The sequence below is a fragment of the Dendrobates tinctorius genome, unplaced genomic scaffold, assembly GCF_039654945.1.
Source record: "Dendrobates tinctorius isolate UK_male_01 unplaced genomic scaffold, ASM3965494v1 ptg000008l, whole genome shotgun sequence".
NCBI lineage: Eukaryota > Metazoa > Chordata > Amphibia > Anura > Dendrobatidae > Dendrobates > Dendrobates tinctorius.
The window spans coordinates 71,330,722-71,346,570 of NW_027361676.1; the positions used below are offsets into that span (position 1 = coordinate 71,330,722).

The 15,849-nt window shown below is 43.6% G+C and overlaps 1 protein-coding gene across 3 annotated transcripts in view; it reads right to left on the bottom strand.

Moving 5' to 3' along the window:
* The window catches only part of ACSL1 (acyl-CoA synthetase long chain family member 1), a 104,502-nt gene that overhangs the window by 43,328 nt on the left and 45,325 nt on the right, over window positions 1-15,849 (bottom strand). For 2 of the 3 annotated variants that reach the window (XM_073578505.1, XM_073578515.1), the window contains exons 3-11: window positions 15,061-15,175; window positions 14,698-14,762; window positions 13,640-13,741; window positions 13,281-13,380; window positions 12,875-13,053; window positions 11,560-11,592; window positions 10,882-10,933; window positions 10,240-10,313; window positions 6,557-6,634 (exon numbers count right to left, since the gene is read on the bottom strand). In XM_073578505.1, the coding sequence (XP_073434606.1) occupies window positions 6,557-6,634; window positions 10,240-10,313; window positions 10,882-10,933; window positions 11,560-11,592; window positions 12,875-13,053; window positions 13,281-13,380; window positions 13,640-13,741; window positions 14,698-14,762; window positions 15,061-15,175 (798 nt within the window). Of the gene's footprint in view, window positions 1-6,556; window positions 6,635-6,691; window positions 6,770-10,239; window positions 10,314-10,881; window positions 10,934-11,559; window positions 11,593-12,874; window positions 13,054-13,280; window positions 13,381-13,639; window positions 13,742-14,697; window positions 14,763-15,060; window positions 15,176-15,849 lie in introns of all 3 variants that reach the window. The other variant, XM_073578520.1, reaches the window with a different exon arrangement.

The window sequence follows — 15,849 nt, forward strand, 5'->3', positions numbered from 1 at the left end:
TAGATATCAGAGTTCTTGACCGTATTCCTCCTCATACTATGAAGGTACCATATCATACCATGAAGCATCCTGAAGTGATATGAGGTCCTATGAAGTACCATGAGGTACCATGAAGTACTCTGAAACATTAAGTACCATGAAGCACTATGAAGTACCATGAAGCACTATGAAGTACCATGAAGCACTATGAAGTACCATGAAGCACTATGAAGTACCATGAAGCACTATGAAGTACCATGAAGCACTATGAAGTACCATGAAGCACTATGAAGTACCATGAAGCACTATGAAGTACCATGAAGTACCATGAAGTACCATGAAGCACTATGAAGTACCATGAAGCCATATATATTATGAACCACAAAGGATGCACAATGCAGCATTATTCAGTACTATTATGCCATCTGAAGTACTATGATGCAATACTAAATATGATGAAGTACCCTGGCATACCATGCAGCAATATTATGCGCTATGACATACTATGATGTACTATGGCGCAACAAGCAGTACCACAAGGTACTATGACACACATATCACCTATCATGAAGTACCATGAAGCAGTCAGATGAGCTATGGCACACTATGATGCAACTAGAAGTACTATGAAGTACTATAACATATCATGAAGTACCACAAAGCAAATATGACGTACCATGAATTATATCATTGGCTGCGTGTGCATCACTATTTGCGCTCTTTTTTTTTTTATTCATCTTTGGCGCATGTTTGCAGCGGGCCGTAATATTTGGTAATTTATACAGTGGTGTCCACCTCTCACTGCATATCTTTCGTACTATGAAGCACCAAGCAGTACCCTGAAGTACTATGAATTACCATGAAGTATTCTATGATGTAGTACGATTCATAGAGCCGCAATGATGTAATACGATACATCCAGACTCTATTATATCATATGATATACATAGGCCCCATGGGGTACACACAGACTTACGGCCCCGCTTGAAGGTGCTAAACAAGAGACCAGGCCCACAGTTACACTCAAGGGGGCACCTCTCAGAGTTCCAGATAACCCCCTCTCTGAATGGTACATCTCAATTGTCAGCGTGACCTCACCCGAAGGAGCCAATTAACGAGCTGCAGCTGGCAATCTTCACGGAGACAATGCGCTGCTGAAGTCCCCCATAAGGCTCTCAGCACATGAAATTGTGTGTGCCTCTTGGACTGCTACCAGTATGCTGCTGTTTAACAGGATCTATGACTGGTATTCCATTATGGTACTTGCCTGGCTTCCAGCTACTTAGCTGCTGACATCTAACGAGAGCAGTCAGACTGGAAAGGCTGCCGACCCTTCCTTTTTTTTTTCCTCTCGGAGAGCAGGAGGAAGAATGATCAAACTCCTGCACACTGCTTCATTAACCCCTGCCGGGTGCTGTAGCCCCCAATTGCAAGCCGAGGGTCTAGCTATACTGAGCCTCCCCTCCAGGGAAGCAGGGTGAGGTTAGTGCACTTTTTTTTTCTTTGCACACATCAACCAGACTAGGGATCATCAGCTGGTCTCTCTCCCACTCTGGTAATTGCCCGGCCTTCATCTGCTCAGCAGCCACCTAAAGAGAGCAACCCCGCGTCTCCTTGATGATTAACACATGGTACCGGCTGTGGAAACTCAGCCTAAGATGTGGTCTGCTTCACCGTGTAGTACCACCTCATTCCGTGGAATCATTCTGTCTACCACTTTTATCCGTGGCTATACAAGGCCTTCAACTGCAGACCCTCTGCGCAAATGCGCGCCTGTTATATTCCAGCCATATTGTGCTGCATCCGTGAGCGAGGATGGCCTCACCTGGCCCCTGCCTCACGCTGTCATTATCGGCCGAGGGGGGAGTCAATCTACCTCGGCTCTCCTCTGAGACTCAGGCCCACCATGCCAAGCCCCCGGCTGCTGGCCTTCTGCGCCTCTCATACGCGCCATGTCAGCCTCTTCCGGTCTACGCTGTCGGACCGGAGCCAGTTCTACTCCAGCCATATGCTGCATCACCATGCCAAGCCCCCGGCTGCTGGCCTTCTGCGCCGTGCTGCGCCTCTCATACGCGCCAGGTCGGCCTCTCCAGGTCTACGCTGTCAGACCGGAGCCAGTTCTACTCCAGCCATATGCTGCATCACCATGCCAAGCCCCCGGCTGCTGGCCTTCTGCGCCTCTCATACGCGCCAGGTCGGCCTCTCCAGGTCTACACTGTCAGACCGGAGCCAGTTCTACTCCAGCCATATGCTGCATCACCATGACAAGCCCCCGGCTGCTGGCCTTCTGCGCCGTGCTGCGCCCTCTTATATGCGCCATGTTGGCCTCTCCCGGTCTATGCTGTCCGACCGGACCATACCACTGACCATCGCCAGGAATCAGGTATGGAATCAGCGTTCAGCTTACCGCAATCCGCATCATACCTGAGGATGCCGGTCTTTTGTTTTCATCTCAAGCACCTGTGGCATACCTTGCGTCTGTGCCGCGCTTCGTAATGCACAATCCCCTCCTAGGGATTTCCCAGGTGCTCCTCCACGGCACCTCCTGGTGAGCCAGGCAGTCCTCGTCACGGCCTCCCCCGCATTACCAGCAGAGGGGGGATTCCTATTTCGGATCCGCCCGTCGCTGCTTCCAGCTCTGGGGCCCCCGTTGCTCACATAATGCCGCGGGCGGCTACCAGGCCAGGAATCCTCTTCTCTGTGGGTTCCTTCCTAGGAACAGGAAACCAACTGAGGGAGCGAGGGGGACCGCCCCTTTTATCTCTCTGTAGGTTTCCTGTTCCTGGGGGCGGATCCCCTCTCTCAGTGGGTGCTGCATTTGTCTCAGTGGGTGCTGTCGTGGCGAAAAGAAAAAACACGACCACAGAATTTTTGCAATAGCCACTGGGGCTTTTTTTAGATTCCCACTTTTTTATTTCAGGAAACCCCACTTGTACACATAGCCACAATGATGACAATCTGACCCCATCTTCTGTATTGCATTGTCTAATGAGTCTGTGCAAATTTTATTATGGGGGGAGCTGGGTGCAGAGAGCTGGGTCAGATGCGACCATATATATTGTAGTTGGTGCACCCCATGATATCAGCTGTGTATGAAAGATGTTGTCTGGAAGGTCGAAGTCACTATCGTACAACACGGCCGAGTGCGGTGCGACAAATCACCACATAGCACTTAGCCCAGTGTTATTTTATAAGGCAGACCACATCTGCGATTATTTTCTCATGGAGATTCAGCATACAAGTCTACGGGTGCGTGTGAAACATCACACTGCACTCGGATATCACCCAAGTGCAGTGCGATTCCCGCTGGCAGCAGGGGAGATCGAGAAAATTACTTTTTCTCCGTCTCCTCCACACCGATTCTCCGATCCTGTCATGCGAAAGGATAGGACCACAGAGTCCCAACACTCGGATCATGCTCACAGTATAGCAGGAGCTGAGAGACAGTCGCATTGGATGCTATACGCTGGTGTGACACTGGCCTTACTGCAATCCCACCTCTCAGATACACAAACTCCTGTGACCTTGGTTTCCATCCATCTCCTACCATCTCTGCCTCTATGAAGCTAGATATATCAAAATGAGAGGGGGCGGAGAATGAGGGAAAAAGCAGGTGGGAAGGTGCATTTAAATTATTGGCCCCTATATGATGCACCAAGCGCCTGGACTTAGGCTGCTTTTACACTTGCAGCTTATTTTGCGGCCCGTATCGTCGCCCTTTTTTTTTTTTTCCAATACTATGGAAATAGTATTGTAATAAAAACGGCGTGCCGCAAAACCGGAAGTGACAGTGCAAAGGCAAAAACAAACTTCCGTTTGTTTTTGCGGCCCCATTGGTTACAATGGGGGCCGTGTCCATATGCCGTATAAAAGATCGAGCAAGCTCCATCTTTTATCACAGCCCCAAAATGGCCCTCACGGCCGTTTGTCACAACCTGGAATTTTTGCAGACAGATTTTGCAGCCCCATAGAAATCTATTGGGGCCACAAAAATCAGCCTGCAAAGACACGGTAAGTGTAAAACCAGACATAGTTTGAGCAGTCATCTAAGTGCTGAGAGTTATACACTGGCTACTGAAGCTTTTTTAGACTCCTACTTCTTTTAAAGAACAGTTAATAGGATTTTTCATATCAGAGGCAGAATTGCAGTCACAGGCAACATCTACAGTGGGGAAAAAAGTATTTAGTCAGCAACCAATTGTGCAAGTTCTCCCACTTAAAAAGACGAGAGGCTTGTAATTGACATCATAGGTAGACCACAACTATGAGAGTCAAAATGAGAAAACAAATCCAGAAAATCACCTTGTCTGATTTGGCAAGATTTATTTAGCAAATTATGGTGGAAAATTAGTATTTGGTCACCTAAAAACCATGCAAGATTTCTGGCTCTCACAGACCTGTAACTTCTTCTTTAAGAGGCTCCTCTGTTCTCCACTCATTACCTGTAGAAATGGAACCTATTTAAACTTGTTATCAGTATAAAAGGACACCTGTCCACAACCTCAAACAGTCACACTCCAAACCCCACTATGGTGAAGACTAAAGAGCGGTCGAAGCACACCAGAAACAAAATTGTAGCCCTGCACCAGGCTGGGAAGACTGAATCTGCAATAGACAAGCAGATTGGTGTGATGAAATCAACTGTGGGAGAATAAGAAAATGAAAGACATACAAGACCACTGATAATCTCCCTCAATCTGGGACTCCACACAAGATCTCACCCCATGGGGTCAAAATGATCACAAGAATGGTGAGCAAAAATCCCAGAACCACATGGGGTGACCTAATGAATGACCTGCATAGAGCTGGGACCACCATAACAAAGGCTATCGTCAGGAACACACTACGCCACCAGGGTCTCAGATCCTGCAGTGGCAGTACGTGTCCAGGCCCGTCTGAAGCTTGCTAGAGGGCATTTGGACTATCCAGAAGAGTACTGGGAGAATGTCATATGGTCTGATCAAACCAAAGTAGAACAGTTTGGTAGAAACAAAACTCGTGTTTGGAGGACACAGAATGCCGAGTTGCATCCAAAGAACACCATACCTACTGTGAAGCATGGGGGTGGCAACATCATGCTTTAGGGCTGTTTCTCTGCAAAGGGACCAGGACGACTGATCCATGTACATGAAAGAATGACTAGGGCCATGTATCGTGAGATGTTGAGCGCAAACCTCCTTCCATCAGCAAGGGCAACGAAGGAGTGGCTCCGTAAGAAGCATATGAAGGTCCTGGAGTAGCCTAGCCAGTCTCCAGATTTCAACCCCATAGAAAACCTTTGGAGGGATTTGAAAATCCATGTTGCCCAGAGACAGGCCCAAAACATCAATGCTCTCGAGAAGATCTGTATGGAGGAATGGGCCAACATACCAACAGTGTGTGCCAACCTTGTGAAGGCTTACAGAAAACATTTGACCTCTGTTATTTCCAACAAAGGATATATAACATTGAGATGAACTTTTGTTAAAATGACCAAATACTTATTTTCCACCATAATTTGAAAAATAAAGTTTGCCAAATCAGACAAGGTGATTTTCTGGATTTGTTTTCTCATTTTGACACAGTTGTGGTCTACCTATGATGTCAATTACAGGCCTCTCATCTTTTTAAGTGAGAACTTGCACAATTGATGGCTGACTAAATACTTTTCCTCACTGTATACATACAGATAATATGGGATCCACTAATCACAATAGGGAAGTCAAAGCCGACCCTCCTCCCACAGTGACCTCTGCACATGCTCATTAGACACTTAAATACAAAATATAGGGTCAAATTCTCAACATTGTGGCCATGTACAAGTGTAAAAAAAAAAAAAAAAAAAAGTGTCCCAGTGGCCAGTGTGAAAAATTGCAAAATTTGACATTTAATTTATAATACAAATTGTGCCAAGTTAAAAGTATTTTTTAAACATTTTTGACAGAAGTGCAAAAACCTGATTAATAGGTAATTTTCTGATGTTCATGTCCCTGTAACGAAGGGACAGATAGAGTCAGACGAGACAAATTCATCAAGAGTTTTTCAGCTGCCCTGCACAAAGCAAGAAATGTACTTCAGTCCCCATTTTATAGCGTACATTATTTTCTTGCCATGGTGTTTTTTGAAAAAGCTGACAGAGGTGGCCAATCCTGGAGTAATAACATTAAGTAGCAAGTTTTTGTGGGCAATGAGTTATATAAATATTTTGCATTATTTCAGGTAAGTTAGCAAAGGAATTCAGGCAAAAAACCTTATGAACTGAGGTCAAAGTATCAAATTATAATTGGTGTGAAAACTGCTATTTCTGGGGGTCATGGAGCTTTACATATATTTTGGGCCATCAACTGGGATAGACCTGTGTAGGTTACTGTGGATAAGTGGAGAATTTATGAAAGGACTTTTTTTTTTTTTTTTTTTTTTTTTTTAAAGGAAGTTAAAAAAAAAAGTTTGCATTTTATAAGGGTTGTATTACAAGTGGTGAAATAAGCCGACCGATAGGTGCACCTTTCATATATTCACATATAATAGAAGCTACTTAGTACCTACCTCCTATGTCTAGTCTATGGGAACATCCACAAGAGACTACTAGTGATCTTACCTGTACCAGTCTTTCAAACATGTGTGCCAGAGGTAAATAGGAAATATGTATATCACTGGCGTTGAGTGTAAGCAAGCTCTGGAAAATATGACAAAAAATACTGAGCATATAAAACATACCATGCCTCATGCCTACCTCCACAACTCTCTCAAACATGTGCGCCAACGGCAAGAAAGAGATAAGAACATCCTTAGTAGAAGGAAACACCAACTCCTGGACACCAGAAGGAAGACAGATCAGCACAAAGATTCTTATTTTTTTCCCCCTTAATTACACCAATCAAGTCAGGTGGGTTAGTAAGAGGATGTAATGATTTACATGCACAAGTACTATACTACAAAAAAAAAAAAAAAGTTTTGCAGGAGTTTGAGATGTACACCAAAATACTGTTTGGCTGAACGGTTCCCTTTAAAAATAGAATCAAGGCATTTAAGACATCACCCACTACACTTCCTAAAAGTCTTTCAGAAAACTATTGGCGCCCATACACTGTGATAAACCATCACACATTTTGGTTTACAGCAGTCAGCTTAATAAGCCTTTTCAGAACATTAGGTGAATAATATTAAAATATTATACGGCTGAAGACTATTTTCCTTTAGTTTTCTAAATTAGCTGAAAGGGCACTGGCGAGTTATTGGCATCCTGGTTCACAGGCTGCAGGTTACCATCATACAGTTTCTAGCATTATTGTATCCATACATTTAGGCTGCGTTCACACGTCGCGGTTTTTTTTGGCGACGGTTTTTACTGCACGATTTTGCCACGAAAAAACAGCATCTCATGCAATCCTATGGGGATTCCGCAACACTGTGCTAATGCTGCGGAATTTCCCGCGGCTCATTAATTTGCGGAATCGCGGCGATCCCGCACCCATAGGATTGCATTGTTCTGTTTACTTTCCGCGTGTGGCTGCGCCCACCATGCGAAAAGTAAGCAGAACATTTGCTGACGGTACCCACGGTCCGGAGGAGAGGAGACTGTCCTCCGGGCTGTGGGTACTAAATCCCTGTAAAAAATAGATTAAAAAAAAAAAAAAAAAAAAAAAAAAAGGAAGGGTTATATTCACCTTCCGATGACCCGCACAGCATCCCCAGGCTTCAGCGATACACGCAGCAGCTCCCGTTCCCAGTAATGCATTGCGATGCCTTTGCTGACGTCGCGTCTCACGATCATGTAGCGATCTCGCAAGATCGCGACGTCAAAGGTCATTGCCGCAAAGCATCACTGGGAACGGACCTGTCGGAGCATCGCAGTGGGATGCCGGAAGGTGAATATTACCCGATTTTATTTTTAATTATTTTTAACATTAGATCTTTTACTATTGATGCCGCATAGGCGGCCTCAATAGTAAAAAGTTGGTCACACTCGTCAAACACTATGTTTGACGAGTGTGACCAACCGGTCAATCAGTTCTCCAAGCGATGATATATATCGCCTGGAAAACGCTAGCATTTTGCAAGCTAATTACGCTTGCAAAACGCTAGTTTTTCCGTGGGAAAATCGCGGGAATTTAAAATGCGATTTTCCCGTGGAATGGAGTTCCGAAATTCTCGCGCTAATTTCCACGAGACTTCCGCTACGTGTGAACCCAGCCTTAATTCTAATTTTAGTCATGCTTGTTTAAAAGGAATCTGTCAGTAAGAGCAAGCCATTTACAGCAGGAAAAGTATTGAAAATGACAATTTTTAAGTAAATATATTTCTAAAAGGTGCTATTGACACGAAATTCTCACCACATATTGGTAACAAACCCATCCAATCCTCACAGGCAAAGAAATAAAAAAAAAAAAAAAAAGTCCAGAAATTAGGTTGTGTAATGAGAAATTACACATAAAGGTATTTAACACAAAGAGGTGCAAAAAACTGGAATATCAAGACACCAGCTTAAATCTATCAATAACTAGAAAGCAATCCTGCCACTTAATGAAATAGCAGCTGGTTCAACTGATGGCCTATGAAAAGGTGTCATATTGCCAAGGTGTCACAAGAAACATCTCATGATGAGCAAAACCAGTGAGAGGTCTCAATACCTTTGCAACCTTATTGCTGCAAAACATACTGACGGCACTGGATACAGAAGAATGTCTAAACTACTGAAGGGGTCATAATCCGGAAATGGAAAGAACATCATTTCACCATACATCGGCAACGACCAGGCGCCCTCTACAAGATTTCAGACAAAGGAGTGAAAAAGAATCATCATTTACACAAGTCTTTGAAATACTGGGAGAATATAGTCTGGTCAGAGGAGACCAAAATGCAACTCTTTGGATGACATACACATCCTTTTTTGGAGGCCAAAAGGCACTGCATATCACCCAAACACCACCACACCAACAGTGAAATTTGGAGGTGGGAACATCATGGTATGGTGCCGTTTTTCAGCATATGGCAATGACAAACTTCATATGACTGATGGAAGGATGAATGGACAAATGTACCAATTAACTCTTGACAAAAATCTCCCGCCATCTACAAGAGTGGACATTTCAGCACCACAATGATCCCAAACACACAGCCAAGGAAACGCTCAATTGGTTTCAGAGAGAAAAAAAAATAAAGCAGCTAAAATGGCCCAGCCAATCACCTGAGCTGAATATAATAGAAAATGTAAGGAAGGAACTAAAGCTCAGATCTTATAGACGAAGCCCACGAAACAGTTATGATGTTACGAGTGTGTGGAAGAATGGGCCTAAACTCATACCTGAGCAATGCATGCATTTGGTTTTTCCATACAGGAGGCATCTTGAAACAGTCATGCAAGAGTGTTGAATACTTTTTCTATGTGTCATTTCTCATTACTACACAACTTCATTTATAGACATCACGATTTGATGTCTTTTCCTGTGTGAATTGGATGGGTTGTTAAACATCTGGTGAGAATTTCATGTCAACAGCATCTTTAGAAATATATTAAATCAGAAAATTGGTAACGTGTTTAATACACAAGTCAGCTGCTGTATATGGGCATGTAGGTCATAGAAAGCTGAATAAAATTATACCTCGATATGTGTAATCTGATGTTATTCAACAGAAATCCATTTTTATTATGCAAATGAGCTGTTCAGATCTATGGTCTGGACAATTGTCTGTGTGAGAATCTGCCTCCAGAGATTTTAAGTGAAAGGAGGCTTTACAGTGTGAGATATACTGATTTGGAAAGCAGACTGTTTTATATCAATCTCTGGAGGCAGATACTCAGGGAGATCTGTGTCCGGTGCATACATTTGCTTAGGAAGGTTGATCCTAGTGACAGATTGCCTTTAATGCAGGTCAAGATATTGACTCAGGTTTGATGGTCAATATTATGAGCTCTACAACCGTATAGGATTGTAGAATCAGTCATTTTTTCTGCATATGTCATAATGCAGAGACTTTTAACAAAAATTGTTACTTCTCATCACTGCTCAGTAGGACAATGTTGAAATTTTCAGAAGCGTTTCTGCAGTACATCTGTGCGACTGCACCCAAATCATAAACTGAAGGCGGCAATTCCCTTTGGCTGCACTACACGGAAATATCCCTTCATAACAGATTCAGTTCAAGTGCATGCAAGATTAGAAACCACATTAGTAAAGAAATAGTAAGCACACACACCGGGTGATGGCAAATAACGTTGTAAAAAGCTGGGTGGCGATACATTGCTAGATAAGCTGAACAGAAAAGCCCAGGAACAATTACCTCTGTGACTTTAAGAAAGGCAGCACTGTTGCTGATAATATTCTTGTGACTAAGCATTGCACCTTTTGGGTTTCCTAGTGGGAGGATTAAAAAAAAAAAAAAAAAAAAAAAAGCACAACATGTAGACAGATTTGTAAATAAATGACTTGTAACACTATTCATCGGTTTTAAGTTGTATGCGCCGCATTTATTCTGAACACGACACGTTACTGTAAAATGCGCTAATGCGTGGCACCAATATACACACCCCAGGTAACCAATAAGCCCTCTGCTCCGGGCTCTGCTTGGTTTCTCACTTGTGAGATTAGAGCAGCAGTTTACATTTCAGAGCTGCTCTTCCTAACGGTATTTGCCCACAATGTCTTTCAGCCGGGTGGGCTTTTGTGGCGGAATGAAGATATGCATTTATGTTTAAAAACAATCTGCTGTTTTTAAAAGGTTCAGACTTTTCAACATCTGGTTTCTAAAGATGTGAAGAGGGTAACAGGAGTAAGCGGACCACTCGCTAGTTTATACAATACAAGTCCAATTAAAAAAAAAAAAAAAAGCTCAGGAAACCACCTAAAACCCCCACATTCACTTATTGCAGTTTAACAGCGAGCAAAATTCAGAGGCTTCTCACTACTGAATGAAAATAATCACCTGTTGTCCCACTTGTGAAGCAGACTACTGCCAGGTCTTCTGGCTTTGGTGGCTGAAAGGTATGGAAACACATTTAAAACATATCACAAAAGAGTTGTTTGCTAACCCCCCCCCCCCCCCCTCTTCAACCACCTATCAATCACTCCAGTGCCAATGTCCTTACAGTACCCCGCTAGCTCTGGTCAGTCATTGCTGCATATTGATCACATGGAGATGCAATCTTTGCTGGTGAAATAAGACCATTGGTGGTCTACAGATGCATTGGCATTTAATATGGGTCATTTTGTTGGGGTAACATCCCCTTTTATAACCATGCTAAGTTACATATTCCCCTTAAAATAATCTATATCTTAGAATTTTCTTTGGAGACCAACAAATTCATGTTTTTAAACTACAACTAAGGCAACTATAACCCGTCTGACTTCTCGTGAGCGTTCTATCCATGCTGTTAAGGAAGCAGAGCACACAACGAGTAGAAATTAAGGGGGGGGGGGGGGGGGGGATGAATGCCTTCCTAGCGCATTTTAAGAGTAGCACGAGAAACCTCCATTAGGTTTGTTTTTTTGCATGAGAATAATTCATGAAACACTTCTGGTATAAGAAAAAAAAAAGTGAAAGACCTGAAGAAAGTCAGTAAGTCTCCTGAAATCTCACGCCCTTGAATGCACCTCAACTCACCTTAGGTCTCTCATGATGGTGCTTTCCTTCTTCCTGGATTGGAGACAAAAAAAAAAAAAAGAAAAAAAAAAAAAAGAAGTATATTTAAAACACTAAAGGAAGAAAAACCTACAGAACTTAAGCCCCCGTCACACATAGCGGCGAGCGGGCCCCTGCTGCGATGTCGCTGATCGTGCTCGAATGTCCTGGGCCATTTTTTGATCGCTGGTGTCCCGCTGGCCAGCATGCATCACTGTTTGACAGGGACAATGACGAACAACCTCAATACTACAGGTCTGAGAGACAGAGTCCCAACGACCGTCTTATCGTTATGTTATCGTTGCTGGCTGCGTCGCTGTTGAGATCTGACCGTTTGACATCTCACCAGCGATCTCGTAGTGACGCACCAGCGATTCCTACTAGGTTGCATCGTGGTTGGGATCGCTTGTGCGTCGCCAAGTGTGACGGTACCCTTACTGTGGATGTCCTAGGCTACACAAATATCCAAATTACTTCATCCCCATACAACTGTGTCAAGATTTAAAGGGGTTGTCCACTAATAGGACAACCCATTCTTAAACTAAATGTTCGGCCCTGAAATTCAAGCCTATACTCGCCTCTTGTACCAGCGCCATTCCCGCGGTGTCGGCACTTGCTCTCCCAGGGGCTGTGATGCGGTGTTGTGACGCCGGCACGCAATCAAGAGCTGGAATCACTTTCTCCACCTTTGGACAAACTGAACATGAAGAGGAAGTCCAGGATCAGCTGCAGCTCTGGCTTCTTCTTTATGTTCAGTTGTCCGAAGGCGGAGACATTGACGCCAGCGCAGATTGGGCGCCAGGCATCACGTCACAACACCGCATCACAACCCCAGGGACAGCAAGCACCGACACCGCGGGAACGGCGTTGGAGGAAAGTATAAGCTTTATTATTTTATTGGGGGGGGGGGGTCGAACATTTAGTCAGGAAGGGGTTGTCCTAGTAGTGGTCAACCCCTTTACATAATAGGAGGAGGAGAAGAGGGAAGGAAAAATACACATTTAACCATCCTGTCCTAAAGCTTTCAAAACTTCTGTGCAGCCATTGATCCAAAGTATCATGCTTTTAAGGTATTTTAGAATAAGGATAGATAAGGACTACTGTAAAAAAGCATATTAGCTGAGAACGAGCAGGTTAAGGAGACTACACTTTAACTGGTTGCCAACTTATGATTAGACAGACCGCAGCTGCCGAACAACAAGCGCAACAGTCATTGTGATTGCAGAGCGCCATCAGCGTGCTCCGATTAACAAAAGTAAAACCCAATAGAAACAAGCATTACTTAACCATGACTGACCTCCATGTCACGCAGGCTGACAATCTGAACCCCACACTTCTTGCCTCTCTCCACAAGATCCTCATCAAAGGGATCCATAAGCACAACTGTACGAAGGCTGGAGGTTTCTCCATTTTCTACACTCGCCAGTAGTAATTTAGCTTTTTCAGTGTTATCGCAGAACACCACAGAGATCTCCGCTAAAAAAATAAAAATGGAGAAGGAGATTAAAATAAGTTCACCATTGTCTCGTAGTACAAGAATGTTGGTTTTACATTTCTCAAAAAGCCACGGCGCCATTCCCCAAAAATTCTGTCAAAACTAAATAAGCAACGTGAATTACAAGAACGGCAGTTATAATAGTAAAACTCATAAATGCTCCTGATGTACAGGTAATATAAACCTGACGAGCCAGAAATAAGAGTACCTTTGTTTATAATATAGGTAATGGCTTCAGCTCCGAGGGTGTCGTAGAGCGGCACAGCCACCATGGAGTAGGTGTAGCAGCACAGTTCTGTGATTATCCACTGTAAACAGAGGGTTCATACATTGTCGTCACATTAGTCTCAACAATGGCAAGAAATTACATGCAAGACCTTTTATTACGACATCGGTAAGAAACATGTTGCACTCTGTATACAACAATCGCTTATACACCACAGTGTAAAATAAAGGAATATATTTATACATAAATATTAGGATTGATGCAAGTATAAAAACAGATCTTTTCATTGCAATATCCAGTGCTGTGTTTTCACTAACAATGAGTCGAGTGGAACATCTTACCTCTGGTCTGTTTTGTGCAAAAATGCCAATGAACTGTTCAGAACTTGGTTTACAACCCCTGTTCAGCAAGGCAGATCCCAGATACTCTGCCCTGTCAGACACCTTTAGATGAGAAGGAAAAATTAAAAAAAAAAAAAAAAAAAAAAAAAAAGTGCATTTTCCTTCATTCCATGCATGTGACTGATCACATGACCTGAAAAATGCTTCAGCAAGTCAGGATCTGCAGCATCTGTGCAGATATAGTAATGTATAGGTCCTGGCAGCTTCCCCTCCTGCCCTGCACAGATCTGGCTGATCAGTGTCAGCAGGGGAAGAGAGAAGATCTCTCAGTGATGGGGAAGGATTATCTGCATTTGTTAGTTAATTGTAGGAAGCTGCCTCCAGACTATTAAGCACAATTTTTAGCAAGAATCTTTTTTCTTGCCAAAAAGTGTCAGGTCACACATGCATGTACTGCATTTGGCTAAAGCATTACCAGAATGACAAATATAGCTCAAACTGTACCTGTAAAATATAGTGTATATGAAGAAAGTTGAGCGGAATAGCCCTCATCTAAGGGTGGTTTCACATTAGCGTTTCAGGCCGCAGCGTCGGCCTGCGTACGGCCACCGCTAAGCCCAGCCCTGCCTCCTCTGGTAGCTCCGCCTATGGGCACATGACGCTGCATGCAACCCCTGTCCCCTATCTTTAGCACTGGGGACGCAGGCCGTGCGCAGGTATGCGTTTGGTGGCGCATGCGTCCTTTTGACGGTGCGCCGAGAGCACCAAATTGCAACAGGTTGCGTTTGGCGCACCGTCAAAAGGATGCATGCGCCGCCAAACGCATACATGCACACGGCCTGCGCCCCCAGTGCTAAAGATAGGGGACACAGGTCACATGCAGAGTCAGGTGCCCATAGGCGGAGCTACCGGAGGCGGGGCTTAGCGGCAGCCGTGCGCAGGCCGACACTGCGGCCTGAAACGCTAATGTGAAACCACCCTAACAGCTCTCTGAAGCATTGGCAAATAAATTGGGCACAATTAGTATACAACTATGAATTGGTCTCAGTCATAGTTACCTCTTGATAGGATATCCACTGATAAGGTTGATTAGGCTTCCTATGCCCCAAGCAAGGTCCATTATCTAGAAAAGATAATGAAAGTCATTCTTTAAAGAGGCTTTAAAGAAAGAAAGAGAAAAAAAAAAAAAAAAAACACCACCATGCGGGATCAGGTTTGCTGAGTTTTTGGTGCCCAATACTAAGGAACAGGCCCTAAACCATGTTTCAGCATAATAAAAATGCAGCAAAACCTGCTTTAAGCAGCTTCATTGCCGCCAAGAGAGCAGGTTTTGCCTGCAGAAAAAAAAAAACGCTGCAGAAATGCAACGTGTGAACATAGCCTGATAGAAAACCGATATAAATCAAAGAAAAGCCTCTTACTTGACACTCGCAGGCCTCTCTGAAACACGTCATATACCGTTCTGCAGTCATCATAATAGTACGTGATGATCTCATCACTGTCCAGTAGAGTGGATCTACGTGCAAGTTCTTGTCCCTGGTTAAAAAGAAAAAAAAAAGACAATGATTACCAACATATACCAAAAAGGTGACTGACCATTACAATAATGGCCTGGACTGGAGATCTTGCTACTCTCTGACTAAGGCTGGGGTCACACTAACCGACGCAAAATACGGTCAGTATTTTACATGCGTAATACGGATGAATGGCCCCTAAACAGTGCTCCGCATGTCCTCCGTAATCAAGGTTTGGTCGCGTATTTTGCGCATGTAAGCATCTGTATGGCGAGATTTTCTTGCAGGCTTGCAAAATGGACATACAGTCATATGTAAAAGTTTGGGCACCCCTATTAATGTTAACCTTTTTTCTTTATAACAATTTTGGTTTTTGCAACAGGTATTTCAGTTTCCTATATCTAATAACTGATGGACTCAGTTATATTTCTGGATTCAAATGAGGTTTATTGTACCAACAGAAAATGTGCAATCTGCATTTATACAAAATTTGACCGGTGCAAAAGTATGGGCACCCTTATCATTTTCTTGATTTGAACACTCCTAACTACTTTTTACTGACTTTCTGAAGCACTAAATTGGTTTTGTAACCTCATTGAGCTTTGAACTTCATAGCCAGGTGTATCAAATCATGAGAAAAGGTATTTAAGGTGGCCACTTGCAAGTAGTTCTCCTATTTGATTCTCCTATGAAGAG